The sequence below is a fragment of the Callionymus lyra genome, chromosome 6 (genome assembly GCF_982586985.1).
Source record: "Callionymus lyra chromosome 6, fCalLyr1.hap1.1, whole genome shotgun sequence".
Taxonomy (NCBI): domain Eukaryota; kingdom Metazoa; phylum Chordata; class Actinopteri; order Syngnathiformes; family Callionymidae; genus Callionymus; species Callionymus lyra.
Genome location: NC_141823.1, coordinates 26,623,657 through 26,639,233, shown reverse-complemented (window position 1 = coordinate 26,639,233; position 15,577 = coordinate 26,623,657). Strand labels below are relative to the sequence as shown.

The following is a 15,577-nucleotide window of genomic DNA, read 5'->3' as shown; positions in this document are numbered from 1 at the left end:
TGATTGACAGCCAGGCTCTTGAATAAACAAATAAACGACATTAACAAAGTCCAGATTATCGGCTTTGCATACAAACAAAAGCCCTGTCTGGTTGTGTGGGGTGCAAAAAAGACAGCTGTCAAAAGTGCAAAATCCTGCTGTTTGGAAAAGTGCGAAGCCAAAGCTCACATCCACCCTCATCAATGCATCCAAAAACAAAACAACTTTAAATTATCCTCAGAGGGATCTTCATGATCAGAAGACAAACCAGTGAATAATGAGGGCGGTGAATCCCGTGCAAGCGTGTGGGTTTAATATTTGGTATTCATGATTTAAAACAAGTCTCACAGGACAGTGGTGAAGGGAGAGAACGCCTGACTTCCCACGGACGACGTGTGAAACTTCCGTCAGTTTTCAAATGAAGCCATCAAGACATGGAAAAAATGTTATAAATCAAGAAAACCAATTTATTGAAGGGTTTGAATCCCTTGAAGATTATATCATTAACCTAATCACGTATCATATATGACAAAATAACTTTGTTCACAAATTGTACAAGAAATTGGAAAAAAAAAAAATATACATTTATTCAAATTAAAGTCCTGACACCTACATTATCTATAAATACGTTTTCAGATTTCCTCAGAGAACATGGTTTTAATCCACAGAACTTTTACCCTTGACAGATGATTCTAAATAACTAGAATCCACAGCGTCAAAAACAAAAAAAATAACTCAGCCCTGCTGCTCTCACCGTCTGGAACTCCTAATGGACTCATTTAACTACCAATTAAAGGATTAATTCAGGAGCAAATTGTGAGTGTGAAGCTGTCTGAAGGCAAGTGTGACCCACATATTAAGAGCAACAAATTTGGCTTCTTAAACATCTTCTATGAAAACTATTTTTATTTACTTGTTAGTCGGAAATCACACTTTGAATAGTTTTTTCATCCTCCAGCATGTGCTGAACAATACATTGACCAGACACACTGAGAAACATTTTTCTCTCTCTTCATCCAGTTATTTACAGAAGATAAATCTATGGTCTGACATGGTCACATCCCATAAACATCAGCGTCATGATTTACATGATCACAGTTTAAGTCCCTTCTATAGACTATATTGAACTAAAACTTAAGCAATGTATGGGGCTTATTTGCCAACTTTGGCTGTTTTACCCTCTTGTTTTCTCTTTTCCTTTGCTAACACAAGGGATACCACAAACACATTTGTTTTAGGCCTCTGGGTCACCTTGACCCAGAGATGCACCGGAAATAAGTTCTTGTTATTAAAGTAAATGCAAACTGTAACTTTCTCACTATATTTCATATAAAAAGTAAAAGTTTTCATTTGAAATATTTTTAAATCATCATGTGGGACATGTTTTTCCCCTACCTGAATACATAAATACTAAGATGAATAAAAAACAGGAGAATTTGTAACAACATTACTTTGTTCAAATGATTGTGGGCCTCTGTCGTAAAGACCTGTGTATGACACTCATCACTATAGCTCTTTGGCATTTTCTTTACTTCGCGTACTTAACTAGAGATTATAGAGAGAGACAACTTTAATTACAAAAATCATTTGGGGTCTTTTATTGTAGTGATGATTTCATGGATAAAACATGACTGTGGAAGCAAGTATTGATCTCAAGGTTTGTTGGCTCAGTTATGAGGATCTTCATTGTAGCCAACAGAAAAAAGTCAGTGTGAGCAAACAACTTTAATAATTGTCAAGAATTATGGGGATTTGCCTGGAAATGTATTCATAATAGACTTTTATTTTTATTATTGCAATATTCCCCAGATTTGAATAAAGATGATAATAAAAGATATACTATGGTATTTCTTCTAAATGTCACAATAATAGTGAATCCATAGTTACCTTTGGGAAATATGACTAGCATGGTTTAATACTCATAATCAAAGCTTATTGACTTCTTGAGAGTTTAACTTTCTTGTTTAATTGTAAAGGGCTTGGTTGTTTAACAACTCATACTTAAAAGGTCACAATTCCACCTCAGTATCATCTTCATAATAACACAAAGAATTTTCCAGATGTGTTCCAGGTTCACGGCATCAATGCAAAGGTTAATGGATTCATAGAACATCTACACTCAGTCGCAACAGTATTCATCATTTTAGACAATAGTCTCTAGTACTCAAGAAGTGCTCATTATGGCCATTGTTGGTGATAATAGAGGGATTCACATTGTAACAGAGAGCACTCAGAAGAAAAAACAACAAGCTTAGTTTCCATCTCCCTCTGGAAGATTCTTCAGCAGCGTCTCATTTTCCCTGGCAATGATTGGGAGACACAGTGTGCTCAGGGTACAGAGCTGGCACGACATAGACTGAACTCTCACTGACTTTGAAATCAATAATTTATAACAAAATTATTTTACGTAAAGTAGGAGAGCAACTGAGTCCAAAAAAGAGAGAGAGGGCTGTTTCTGACGTGAATAATGCAACTGTTACGTTTTCTGAAATTGACTTATCAGAAAAAAAAACGTTTGCTGCAATTACACCTTCAACTGTTGCAGTGGACTATGGCAGGGATTTCTAAACCAATTTGCACCACAAACTGGTTTAGTCTAGACTATACATTATTTTCTTATGCAAAATAAAGCTGTACACACACAGAAACTGAGCTACTTTTTCAGCAAAAAAGGATTTCCTCTGGATTTTGTGATTTTTATTGTGGATTATAATTTATTAAACACTGCGACTTTTCGTCAGATGGATGGAATAAGATCAAACTATTTCTGTCTTATTTCTCTTTTCTGTGGTAACTAGAAGAACATGCATATCCAGCTAAAAAGAGATTCCTTAAGTGTATGACTGGTGTATCCCTTAGAGACAGTAAAAGCCATCATTTGAAGGTTATCAAGGCATGTCTCGCTCTTTCAGGTCTGATCCATGACCTTGAACAAAGATTACCTTTCCCCTCTAATCTGGTCTGGAGACACTCTGGGATGTATCAGTTGAGCTGGCTGTAGTCGCCAGGAATGAGATCATCCATTCTAAACAACTTAAAATCAATTGCAATTGGATTCAACAACCTTTAAATGAAATTCTTGACAGTGGTTGGAATTCAGAGAACAATTTTGAATCTCAACCATTTCACCTCAAGCAACTCCATTACTTTAGTAAACTGTCAGGAGACAGACATCCTCGTAGCTATACTACTCTGTTTCCAACTGAAATACACACTGACTGTTTCACCTCCAGACGACTGTGCCTTTCCATTATTCATGCCTTTACATGTTACTCCACCAACCAGGTATCAGATGAGAATGCTGTAAATAATTCATATATTCTGGAACACAGTCAGTGACACAGTCACATTTCAAGCTCTAAACAAATGGACTTTACACACACACACACACACACACACACACACACACACACACACACACACACCCACACACACACACACACACACCCCCACACCCCCCCCCCCACACACACACACACACACAAATGTGTTTAAATGAAGCTAATAAAATGTATTTAGACTCCTTTAAATTTTATGCATCATGTCAAAAAATGGCAACAATGCGTTGATGCAAAAACTGATGCACCACTGATCATCATTTATTTAACCAGAAAAGCACTGAGACAGGGCAAACCTCTGCCAAGGAACAGTCGAATCAATAAAACAAATTCAGTGATTTCTGACTAATGGCAAAGTTAAGTTCTCTGCCAGGATTCTATCATGCATCACTACACCACCAGTTGGCTTGGTCAGTGGCAGTTTTCAAGGCTATAACAATTGTACCTACTGACTCTAAAATACAGAATATTAACAACACGCAGAGCACATGATGGAGATTCGCATCAGGGATTTGTAAGTCAGTGGCTAGAAGCAGTGCAATTGTGCAACAAAACCTTCAAAACATTCCTGAAGCCAGATGGAAGTTTGAGTTTCTAATTTAAAACTATAGTTAACTTCTAATGTTTGTATTATTTTCGGATGACTAAATAGATTACAATATGCAGAATAAGGATTATAATGTTTAAGTTTATTCAGTTTAATTTTTAAATACTTTTAAATATTGTGTTACAGAGATAACACAAAGGTTAATAACTTATTTACAACATCCAATAATGATTTTTTTTAAAGTTTGTCTTTGTGTTATCAACCATTTATTTCCTTAATTCTGTCACATATTACTGTGTTTTGCCTTTTGTTCCTGTAAGAGCGTCACAAAAAGGGGTGAAAACTGTCGCTGTCACAGGTTGCTATAAAAGTGAATCTAGATAATGATACAATACATATACATGAAAAGAGAAAGGGTTCTTCATGTCAAAATCTAACCTTACATTTTAATATTACCATTTGTGTATCAATGCAGTTCAAGACATCGTCACATTGTAACTGAGATGTCCCTAAGACTTAATAGTGTAACTTACATTTGCATGATCCGCTGTGTTAATCTGGATTTTCAGTTCCCTGACTATGAGCTTAATCCATCTGAAATGGAGTTAGAATGGAAGACACGTGATAGGGGTCTTTGCATATTTAGGGTATTTACCTTAAGTCATGGCTATTTAAATGTAGTTAGGGTTTAATCTTCATCATAAAACGTGTTCATTATTAGTCAAGCGTCGCAATGGCTAGAAAAGTATAAGTTAACATCATATTTTCTCAGCTAACTATTAATTTGGTCATAATAGCTTTTATACGGATGTCTTGTCTCCATGTTTAGTGTAATTGGCATTCAAAAAAGTATGCGTCTGCATCCTAATAATTGGCCAGGGAGAAGGAAATATTGGATTCTGAATAACAAGTGTGACTGACTTCAATGAGAAACACTGACACACTTCACAGAGTAGAACAGTGATTTACTGAAGCAATGAAACCAGCCTCTCCACAAACAACAAGGAACAGATACTCCTAGACAGCAATATTGCCCTTGAAATGCAGCGATTTCATCCAAACAAGGACTCGCCGCCGTCTTCTCCCACTCTGTCATCGTGTCTTCCTCTGAAGACATAATCCATCACACCCTGAGCGACACTGCAGGTAAGGCTAGTTCCTCTCAGCTCTTAGCGACACACAGTAAATCTGTTGTGGCACTAATGCTGTGGAGGAGTGAGCAGCACGGCTGCTTTATTTACTGATACAGGTTTGGCAAGGGTTATTTCCAAGGCATCTGTGTGCAGAAGTCACGTCCTCCACACTGACTCTTATACGTAACTGGTCCTTAACCCCGCCACACAGTCGCAAGACACTCCATAACCAGTGGCGGCTGGCCCATAGGGGGCGCTGGGGCACCCTCCCACTGATTTGTTAGTTAGCTCAATTGGTAGCACCCTACACAGTTTTGGGTGTTTGAGTATGTGATGTTTTGCCGGTTTGCCCGCTCTCGACATTTTAATTTCACTGTTTTCCAGGTGGTGAGAAAGTGAATGATTTAAATTATAATTATCTAGTGGCCACAACTTTTTCTTTCTTTTTTTTACCACGTCACGTCTGGGTGCTATATATAAGAAAAGCAGTGACACAGCTGTGGTAAACAAGCTTTTCCAAATGTCTGCAAAGGAGAGTGTGATTGGAATCCTAACAATTGTGGTCCTGGAGAGGTCCTCGGAGGCGGGTTCATAACTGGGTCATATCGATCCAACACTTTCAACCTTAGTGACAGGAGGTATGAACCAGAATCATTTTTAACCAACAAACTTGGTGTTTTAAGCAAACGCTCGCTAACAAGATGCCGTTTTTTTCACGCGTTGATGAGACTTTGACAGCAAAAATGATGAGAAAAACTTTCGCAAATATAAAACTTGAGGAAAACAAGACAGAGGGCAATATAAAGATGATGTTAAAATCGTTTGCGTTGGTTAAAATGAGATTTATTCTTTTATAAATGTGTCATAAAACACATTTATAACCCGAAGTCCCGAAAACAAATGTGTTTATGGTATCTCTTGTGTTTTCTCCGGGTCAGTTTGAGCCAGAGGCCCGAAAACAAATGTGTTTGTGATATCCCTTATGTTATCTCTGGGTCAAGGTGGCCTGCAGGCCAGGAAACAAATCTGTTTGTGGTATCCCTTGTTTTTTCTCAGGGTCAAGTTGACCCGGAGGCCTGAAAACCAATCTTTCTGTGGTTTCCCTTGTGTTATCTCCGGGTCACCTTTACACCAACCACCCCCCAAACATTTCTCACATCTAAAAACGCAATCAAATGATTGCATCTAGGAAATATCTTCCAGGTCTGCTCTTAGATTGTGTCTTATTGTGCCATATTTCCAGGCGATGCACAGCCACGAGGAAAGACTCACCGGTAGAGGAAAGCTTGGATTGAACTGTTGCCCCATGAAAAATGGGGTTTGAAGTAAATCCTAAAAATCACTACTGGGCCATAAATTAAGCTGATACATTAAAAAAAAAGTATTGCGGTTTTGGAAGAACTCCAGTTTGTATAAATCACAGCGTTGAACACCCACTGTTGGCACATCGTCCGGTGCCTCTTTGCCAAGGCAAAAGAGACTCTAGGCAGAGATTTTTTATTTTTTGGCTACTTCGCTTCATCTGTTGGAACTCAACATTATAAGAAGTCACAGAAAACAAACACACTTTTACTCTTTCAACCATAAACAGGCAGAAATTACAGACGACATCATCTTTTAAAATAACTTGTTTTTGCACATTTCTTTACCCGCGTCTTGATTTACTTGATCTTGTGAAGTGTTTAATCCTTCATGTAACATAAATATGATGGGAGGAAGGAGACGGAGGAGATCTATGGAGCGTGATGACAGAACAGTGAGACGAGTGATGTGCGGCGTCTGAGCAGGTGCGAGAAGACGGAGGAACGGGATCAGATTATTCATGGCCTGTCAATTCATTGTGTGGCTGTTGTTGCTGAACTAACGTGTATATATTCAAGTAGCGGAACAACAGAAGCAAACGCGAAGATATTCTCGGATTGACTGTGATCTTTTCTCCTAGACGTGTGCAACACGTGTGAACTTCCCTACATGGCTCTGGATTTAGGACAATTTTGTGCTTTGTGTGTTACCTAATGAGATGTTAAGATTTCAATCCAAGCAGAAACATGTTCCTCAACGAGATGGAAAATCATCTGATTTTATTTGATTTTGTTTGTTTTTCTTAGTCAGAAATTGTGCACAAAACTTAGACATGATTTGTTATGTTTTCATATTTTTATTCACTCTGTTAACTTTTTCAACTAACCAGGAAGAAAACCCCCTAAAACGCACACAACAATAGTCGACGTGTAAAGAAATACACAAGCTGTATTTGACAAAATAAATAATAAAGACCAGACAGAAGTGCTAACAATATGTGTTGTTGTGATAAGGGACTATTTTCTAAGGGTGAGGACCAAATCTAAAACACAATCATCATCTTAACAAGATAGTCTGGAATTGACAAAAGTTTAAAGTTAACACAAGGTTGAAGCGAATGTTTAAATTCTTGACTCTTTCCAGCAAAATGTAATATTCCTTCTCTGTATGGAAGTCTGTAAAGACACTGTCTTTGGTGAATACTCTTCTTTCTTCAACAGTTACTGACCTTTACAATTGGAACTTGAAAAAAAAGGTTAAATGCTGCAGCAGAAGAAACCACTAAAAGCACGAGGCCTTCAAATTGCAGTCAAAATATACAAATAAAATCTGTGAGTTTCACAATTGAAGATGATTTATTCCCATGATTAAAATATTCACTATACTTTTTTTTACTTAACGTTGTCTTGATGCTTCACCTTGAGGGATACTTTTGCCTTTTAGCCCCACGATACGTGTGATGGGTTGCTGTAATAGTATGAATTATTGAAAACAAGGTGGCAGGACAATACTTCTTCAGAAGCTACCGAACATCAAGTTAAAATGTAAAAAAATATCTGAATATATATATCTTTTTAAATAATACAACAAGAATTTTGTCTCTGGTGTCAGATGGTACATTTAGAAAAAAGTAGGTTTAAAGATACTAATGCTATTGAACATGGTTATGATCGAACTGTACAACAACATAATTATTGATATATTCATTTAAAATGACTTTGTTTAAGGGACAAAATGAGGGTCTTATACCAGGTTGATCCTTGTTGTCCATTGATACGAGATTTAATAAACTATGTTTCTTCTCTAATTCCCAAATTACATCAATTTTGTCAGCAGAGAAAAACAACATGTCCACTTACCACGAGAGAAAGTGGCCTCTTCCATGACACCACACCGATCAGCCCAGAGAGCAGAACCTGCAGAGAAGAAACATTTTCTCAATAATTATACGATAATAATTATAATTATATGAATAAAAATGTTTAATGAATTACAGCAACAGTTGGTAATGATGACACGGTAATGGTTCTGATAATTCCTTTTCACCCATCTGTCATTACATATGTTTGAAAGAAATTATGAATATATATTATATAAATCATTCAGAGCTGCAATTTGACCGACTGTGAATCCACACGTCTAGTCGTCTCCTCTGGTGCATCTCTTTTGTGATGCCGTTTTCTTCCCCCTCCATTAGACACCAACATGCTCCCTTCATATCGCTCCACCTCTCAATTTCCTGCACAGACTCTCCTGGACAACTACTTCATCCCCTTCACCGGTTTCTGCTTGTATAGAACTCACATCTCTGTATCCCAGTGTCCCTCTCTGCTCCTGTGTAGTCACACAATGTTCCCGCAGATGAAAAGAACCTGTTTTTTTTTACATCGAGTGTCAACCTGGAGTCAATCTCCTGCTCTTTCAGTCGAAGAACACGGGAAGGAATGGAGGTTTCATTTTAGTTCACACGTGTCCGTTGGGAATTCTTTTGTTAGGACAACACCATCTGTGGTTTTTGCTTTAAAACTATATCTTAATAAATGAATAATAACATGTTAACCTCATCCAAGCTACGGTAACGTTGACCCAGATATAGCTTGTTGCTTGTATTTGTCACTTGATTCAAATGACTAGTAATCAGAGACATTGTGTAAGAACATTATTTCTCATTGATACTCTAACTGATACAACATCATATCTAGCAACAGGTAATACAATGGATTTGATTAATCAAGCTCTTGAGACATATCACGTCTTAAAATGGTTTTGTAGAGATGCCATTGATGTAACAAATCATCACAAGATACACAAGGTATATGAAGTCTGGATTTTAAATTCTTTATATACTAGTTGTGTTTTTCTTATTTGATTTGTATCAAATTTGGATGTCAATATGTGTGTGAGGTGTTCATACTATAACATATAAATAAAGCATGATAAATATATATGCTTAAATGCACTTATACTAGCGATAAAAAGCATCAAAATTATTAGATAATGGTAAAACATTGCAAAAATCTCTCATTTGTACACTAAAGAAACAGCTATCTTTTCAATACGTTTAAGAAACAAGGTCCACTTTCTATTTAAAAATACTTAAAGAATTACATATGACATGAGATAAATGCACAAGCAAATCGACACAATCTGTTTTTTTATCCTCTCTAACATGTTGGTATTTATTTTATAATTCACACTGAACCTTTGGTAGTAGGACGATGAAAATAAAACCCCAATATTTTATGTCATTTTCTCTCTAATCTTCTGACTGACTGAGCTTCAAAACTGCCACCTACTGCCGGTCTGTGTGTGATGGCTCCCTGTGTGTCCTTCGTACTACCATAGGAACACACTCATGCAGATTCAAGGACACACACACACACACACACACACACACACACACACACACACACACACACACACACACACACACACACACACACACACACACACACACACACACACACACACACACACACACACACACACACACACACACACACACACACACACACACACACACACACAGGGGATGCTGGCCAGCATAAATGCAGCCTAAAGATAAAAAGCGGATTTAGCTCGTACAAAGGACTGGTCCAGAAAGTCAAAGTCACTGCTGCTCAAAGATACATAGCAAGTCACACAAGCGGGTGAAAAGACACTGACATGTCTTATTTCAAGCTTTTTCCATAATATTGTTGAAATACCATTGTAATTGTAATGATATTCAGTTGACACCTATAAATCAGGTCAGGTTTGATCTGATCTAACATCCAGCTTCTGTTTGAATTTCTTTATAGCTTTGGTGTCCTCTGAGTCAAATGAAATTTATTTGACAAGTGGCTTCAAACCATTCGGTCTCTCTTGACAGTTTGTCAATTTTTTTCGGTTTTGCTATCATGACCTATGATTAAAGAAATATTTGCTTGGAAATATGAGCTTCATAGCTGAATAAATGTTGGCTGAATTCTCAAGATAAAATATCTTATTCAGATGAAAAACTAAAATAAAAAAATAAATGGTTATTTTAACAGGATTGTACGGACATGACATTGTTATTTTGTTTAGACATGATTTATATTCTTACATTATTGACACCAGGGAGTTGGTTTTGAAGAATGTACTACCCTACTATTACTACCATTTGTTAGACTAGAATAGAGGTATTACATTGTATTTGTTTAAAAAATCAGAATATTTAAACAGAACCAACTTTAAAACAGGGACTTTGGATGTGGTTTCCAGTGAAGGTGCGCTCGGTTTGCTCGCCCAGCTAAACAAAACGAGACCACCTCTACTAGAAACCGCAACCAATATAATATAAATAATGTCTAGACGAATAGAAGAAAATGAGAGTTGGCTTATTTTGCAATGTTTATTAGTTCCTAAAAAACGTCTTCTAGTGACATTGACAGCAACTTTTAACAAATTTAAGGCTGTTGTCAGGAATTTGACGTTGGACTCTATCGGAAATTGTGAATGTTTTTAATCAGTAATCTTGTTTGTTTTCTTCTTGTGTTGTACTATTGCACTTAATATTGAACTTGTTGGTGTAACTGTGTTTGCTGTCAATCCTGGCCAGGTCTCTCTTTCCTAAAGAGATTTTAATCTCAATGAGACTAACCTGGATAAATACATTTAAAAAAAAATTGAGACTAATAACTAAATATTTAATTTTCCACAACACAATTAGATTTGGACGGGTCTCAGTAGGACTGACATTTTTCCATGAAAAAAAAATGGTTTGATTGATTGTTATTTAGAGGTTTTGAACGACACATGAGGTCCTGCTTCATCTATTCGTTTTAATCAGTATCTAGAATTTAGTACAGAAAATAATTGGATAATTTCAGAAATACTAAAAACAGCATATTTAATAGAAGCAGCTCAACATTGGCTCACACACGTTAGGGACGACACATCATATGATCTACTGCAAGAGCTCATGGGAAACATATTCATTGGGTCAAGCTTGTGACCTTTGCTGTGATGACCTCCCACCACTAGAGCGCAATGTTTTTGCAACCTCAGGTGGCCAAACTAGCCACATTACATACAGTCAAAATGATGTCTGAGAAAATCAAGTGTTCAATAATTGTTTTTAAAACTCTTGAGCTTGAGAAAAGTAAAACTTTTGTTGAAATTGAATCTCAAAAGAAGAACCCAAATTTTGTACAGCATCTCTTCTTTGCTGTTTTCTGTTAAATAAATGGGATGCTGAGTCATCAATATATGCATAAACATAATAAATCTTGGTCAATATCCTGAAAACTGACACTGGAGTTATTTGACCTTTGTGTGATTTAAAATGACACAGCTAAGAAGCAACAATTACAATCTCTTTATATGAACACAGGAAGGTTAATTAGCTGTTTTCAGTTTGTTATAATAGAAAATATTTTAATGGGAATTGTGCGGAAGGATGGAAGCTGCAGGCGATTATCTACGTTCATGAAATATTCATGTATGTGAGAGAAAGTGTACACAGCATGGTTTTAACAGGACACCAGCAGCAGCAGATGGAAGTTAATTAAAGGGCTTTTTGGGAAACAATGTATGCTAATGTAGTCGCACATACTGCCTTATGAGTCACCACATACATTCACAGAATCAGGTACAACACACAGACGGTTCTTCTACACAATGTGCACAGATCAGTGCTGCAATTCACAAATGGAATTATTGAGTCACTCTTTATAAAACCTTGGATATTTATGGGCGGCACCAATCAAAGAAGCCATTACTGAGAGTGACAGGCGGGACACAGAGCCGGTCGTTCGTCAAACTACAACACAAGTAAGATGGATGGGACCAGTATGGTCGTCATGGTTACTGTGTAGTGGCCATTTACCGCCAACTGTAATGATTTCCTTTCAGTAGAGATACACACTGACACATGGTTCGACAAGAGACTCTACACACACACACCCTCACAAACACACTCTCGATGTTTCTTACTGCGCAAGGCTTAACTTAAGATGACAAATTAATTCTGGGAAAATATTTTTGTGTTTCTTTCTTTTTAATTGTAATGATTTCATCATCAACTAGTCTTTTATCTCGCAGACAAAGACATCACTGGTTCCAAAGCCAGGAAATTGTCGGTGTATACATCATTTAGACGGGATGCACCATTGGTTGTTAAGGTTTCAATATATTAACATAATTATTCACTTTAAATGTGAACCTTAATGGAATTCAGACTGAAACCCTCTTATTTTGTGTCTCTCATGGGAAAAGCAAGCGACAAACTGAAGATGGGAGAAATCTACTTTAGATCAGAACTGCTGTCACAGATATTCTGAAGACAAACTTGACTTGAAAAGAGTTAGTATTACTCAACAGATGCCAACATGTTTAATCACAGAATGATAAACGGCTTTATATCATTGGAACATATTTCATAGTCAAAAATAGTTTAGGGGGAAAAAAATGAAATTTGGAAGTAGAAAAGCACAGAAATAGTGGATACCTACACCATGGATAATTTCTCAATACAATATGAATCAAAGCATATACCGGTAATCCAATCGATAAAAAACCTCTATGATGTGTTGGCTCCTGGCAAATGTTGAACTTAAAGTTCAACTAATGTGTTGATTTAAGTGTGTCTTAAATAGATGTTGGACTCTATTGTATCATCAGTATGTGTCTGTTTGTACAAAACTCTTTTTTCATTGAAATATTTGCCCACTGAAAACACTTTGTTTTTCTGGAGATTAATTCTTGTTTTCATAACCACACCCACTCTGCTCTGATCGGTCAAACATCAAGGTTTTTTACTTTGCATCATCAATCCCAGAATTCTCCATCTCTAAGGGACTCATTGTATAAAAAGCGTGGCGTGATCACGGCCGGCTGGAGGAAGTGTCATAATGGACTCGGCCCTTGTAACCTCTCGTTCGCCAAGATTTCAGACGGTAGAGAACTTTATAAAATAATATTTTCAAACATCGTGATGATGAGGGACGTACTGCATCTTGGAGAGGAAGATTCAACATTTGAAACATGTGAGTGAGTCAGGAGAGTTGCTGCTATCTGTAGATCTTTTATCGCTGAGATGTCTTTGTTACCACGTTGTCTATTTATAACCAGAGGATTATTGCACAATTGGCCATCTCAGTCTTCTATATTCAGACGCGTGAATAAATCCACAATTGTCCTGCTCGAGCCAGCATCATAATGGCGTCTAATAAAAGGTTCTTCGAGAAGATCTCTGAACATTTTCTAAATCCCCTCCATGCTTCACCTTGACAACCAGATCTCTGCACACGAGTGTGTAGACAAATGGAGGTGATGAGTTGCATCATGGGAGCTGGACTCATAATGCTTGTGAGGCAATTTTGGCTGTGACCTTCAGGCTTCCTTTGCTCAGCGTGGAAGAAGGTACGAATATGCATTGGCGGGCGGAGACTAGCAGTACTCTGTGGCGATGGTTTCGTGAGCTGATGGAGCAGCAGACGAGCGTGTTCAGCCTCCTTGTGTTGCTGCTCCATCAATACCAGCATCTAAATCCTTCCTCAAACACCTTCCTCCTTCTGTATTCCCATTCCTCCCCACCCACCACCTGCTTCCAACTCACCCTCCCCCATCCTGTGCATCATCCCTTCGCTTTTCAGCAGCACCTCAGCACCGTTGCCATAGAAACAACGGAACAACAGCAGGTTGGCCAGGGCAGCTGCCGCTGCGGTTTGTATGTGTGCGAGGGGGCGTGTCTTATCCACCGACCCCCGAAATTCTGAAGAAAAAGAAAAAAATCTGAATCTATGAATGAAGCTTTGGTCTCAGCTGGAATCTCACGGCGTGACAATCCAGCCATAAAAAAAAACAATAAAGTAGAATTACAGCGGCTGACCAGTCTGCAGGGTCCTGCTCCCGCTTACAAGCTTCTATTAAACTGAGACGTGGGCATTTACTTTACATCTTTGATCGATGTGAGGAGCTTTGCCAGGAAACATTTACTTTCTCACTCCTAATCGATACATATCTGTAAGAAGAGGCATCTGAGCTCTTCCTCTAGTCAAAACATATCTGCCTTTATTGTGTACAAGAATATTTATGCCACTTTATTTAATGCACATTCATTAGTGCTCCATAGTTTAAAAGCATAAATACATAATACTCCAGGGACACATGGAAGGAAACTCATTTCACAAGATTAGCGCCTCATTCACTCCTCTTTTAATTAGAAGAGCAACAACAAAACCCCCTAAATAATCGTAATGTTTCAACTTAATCATTTATTACATATATAAGTATATAACAACCAATCACTGTGCTTGAAATAAAGCAATCCTTCAAAGATGATTAAAAGAAAACCTCATACAAGATCGGTATTTAAATTGTATTCAATTCATTTTCTACCTTTTGTGAGTGATTCTTGAACCTACAATGAAAAGTTTAAAAAATGTGTGAAAAAGAGAGTCTGGTTCCGTTCGAGGTTTCTGCCTCCTAAAAGGGAGTTTTTCTTTGCCACTGTCACACTGTGATTCACCCACTGTTGATGCGCTGGGATCTGTTCTTCGTATTCTCCAATTTAGTCTTACTTAAAGTGACGAAATTATAACAAGGTTACCTCAAGATACTTCACAGTTTAATTAAAATGAAAATGAATATTTAATTGAAAATTATAGAACAGAGATGGGGGGCCACACCCCCTTTTACTGTATTTATGTGAAAAAAAATCATGTACAAACTTACAATTGTTGTATTTATTTCTGATCATTTATTATACTTCCCTATATGAAATGTGCGTTTTTGTTTGAGTTGTCCTATGATTTTGTAATTTTGTAAGATTTATTGCCATTTAAGCATAATGATCCTGATTCTATTTCCTGATTTAATAATTGTCCTTTATTTTTGATTGATTGCCCCTCACAATAGTCACAGAATAAAGGAAATAGAAATGCCCACCACTAATATAATGTGGACCTATTCAGGGTTTATTTGCCCACTCCTTTAATAAAACACACAGTTTACAAACAGTCTATCTTCTTGAGTGCAATATTAAACTAATAATATATTTACATTAAAACATGTTATATTCAGCTATATTATTTCAGTTTTATTTTCTATAGGTTTGGTTGTATATTATTTTAGAGAGATCACATGCAGTATATAATAGTTGGTAATATCACAGTAATATATAACATATCCCTTTTGATTACATTCCTGTTCACCAGTTTTCCTCAATCTGTATAAAAACCTCTTCTCTAATATCCTTAATTATTCAGCCTGCCCACGATGTGCCTCTTGAGTCTGATATAAAGCGAACACCT

The 15,577-nt window shown here is 37.1% G+C and overlaps 1 protein-coding gene across 2 annotated transcripts in view; it reads right to left on the bottom strand.

The window, feature by feature from the left end:
- The window catches only part of entrep2 (endosomal transmembrane epsin interactor 2), a 67,134-nt gene that overhangs the window by 25,509 nt on the left and 26,048 nt on the right, over window positions 1–15,577 (bottom strand). For both annotated transcript variants that reach the window (XM_087793443.1, XM_087793442.1), the window contains exon 2: window positions 8,159–8,215. In XM_087793443.1, coding sequence (XP_087649569.1) covers window positions 8,159–8,215 — 57 coding nt within the window. The remainder of the gene's footprint in view (window positions 1–8,158; window positions 8,216–15,577) is intronic.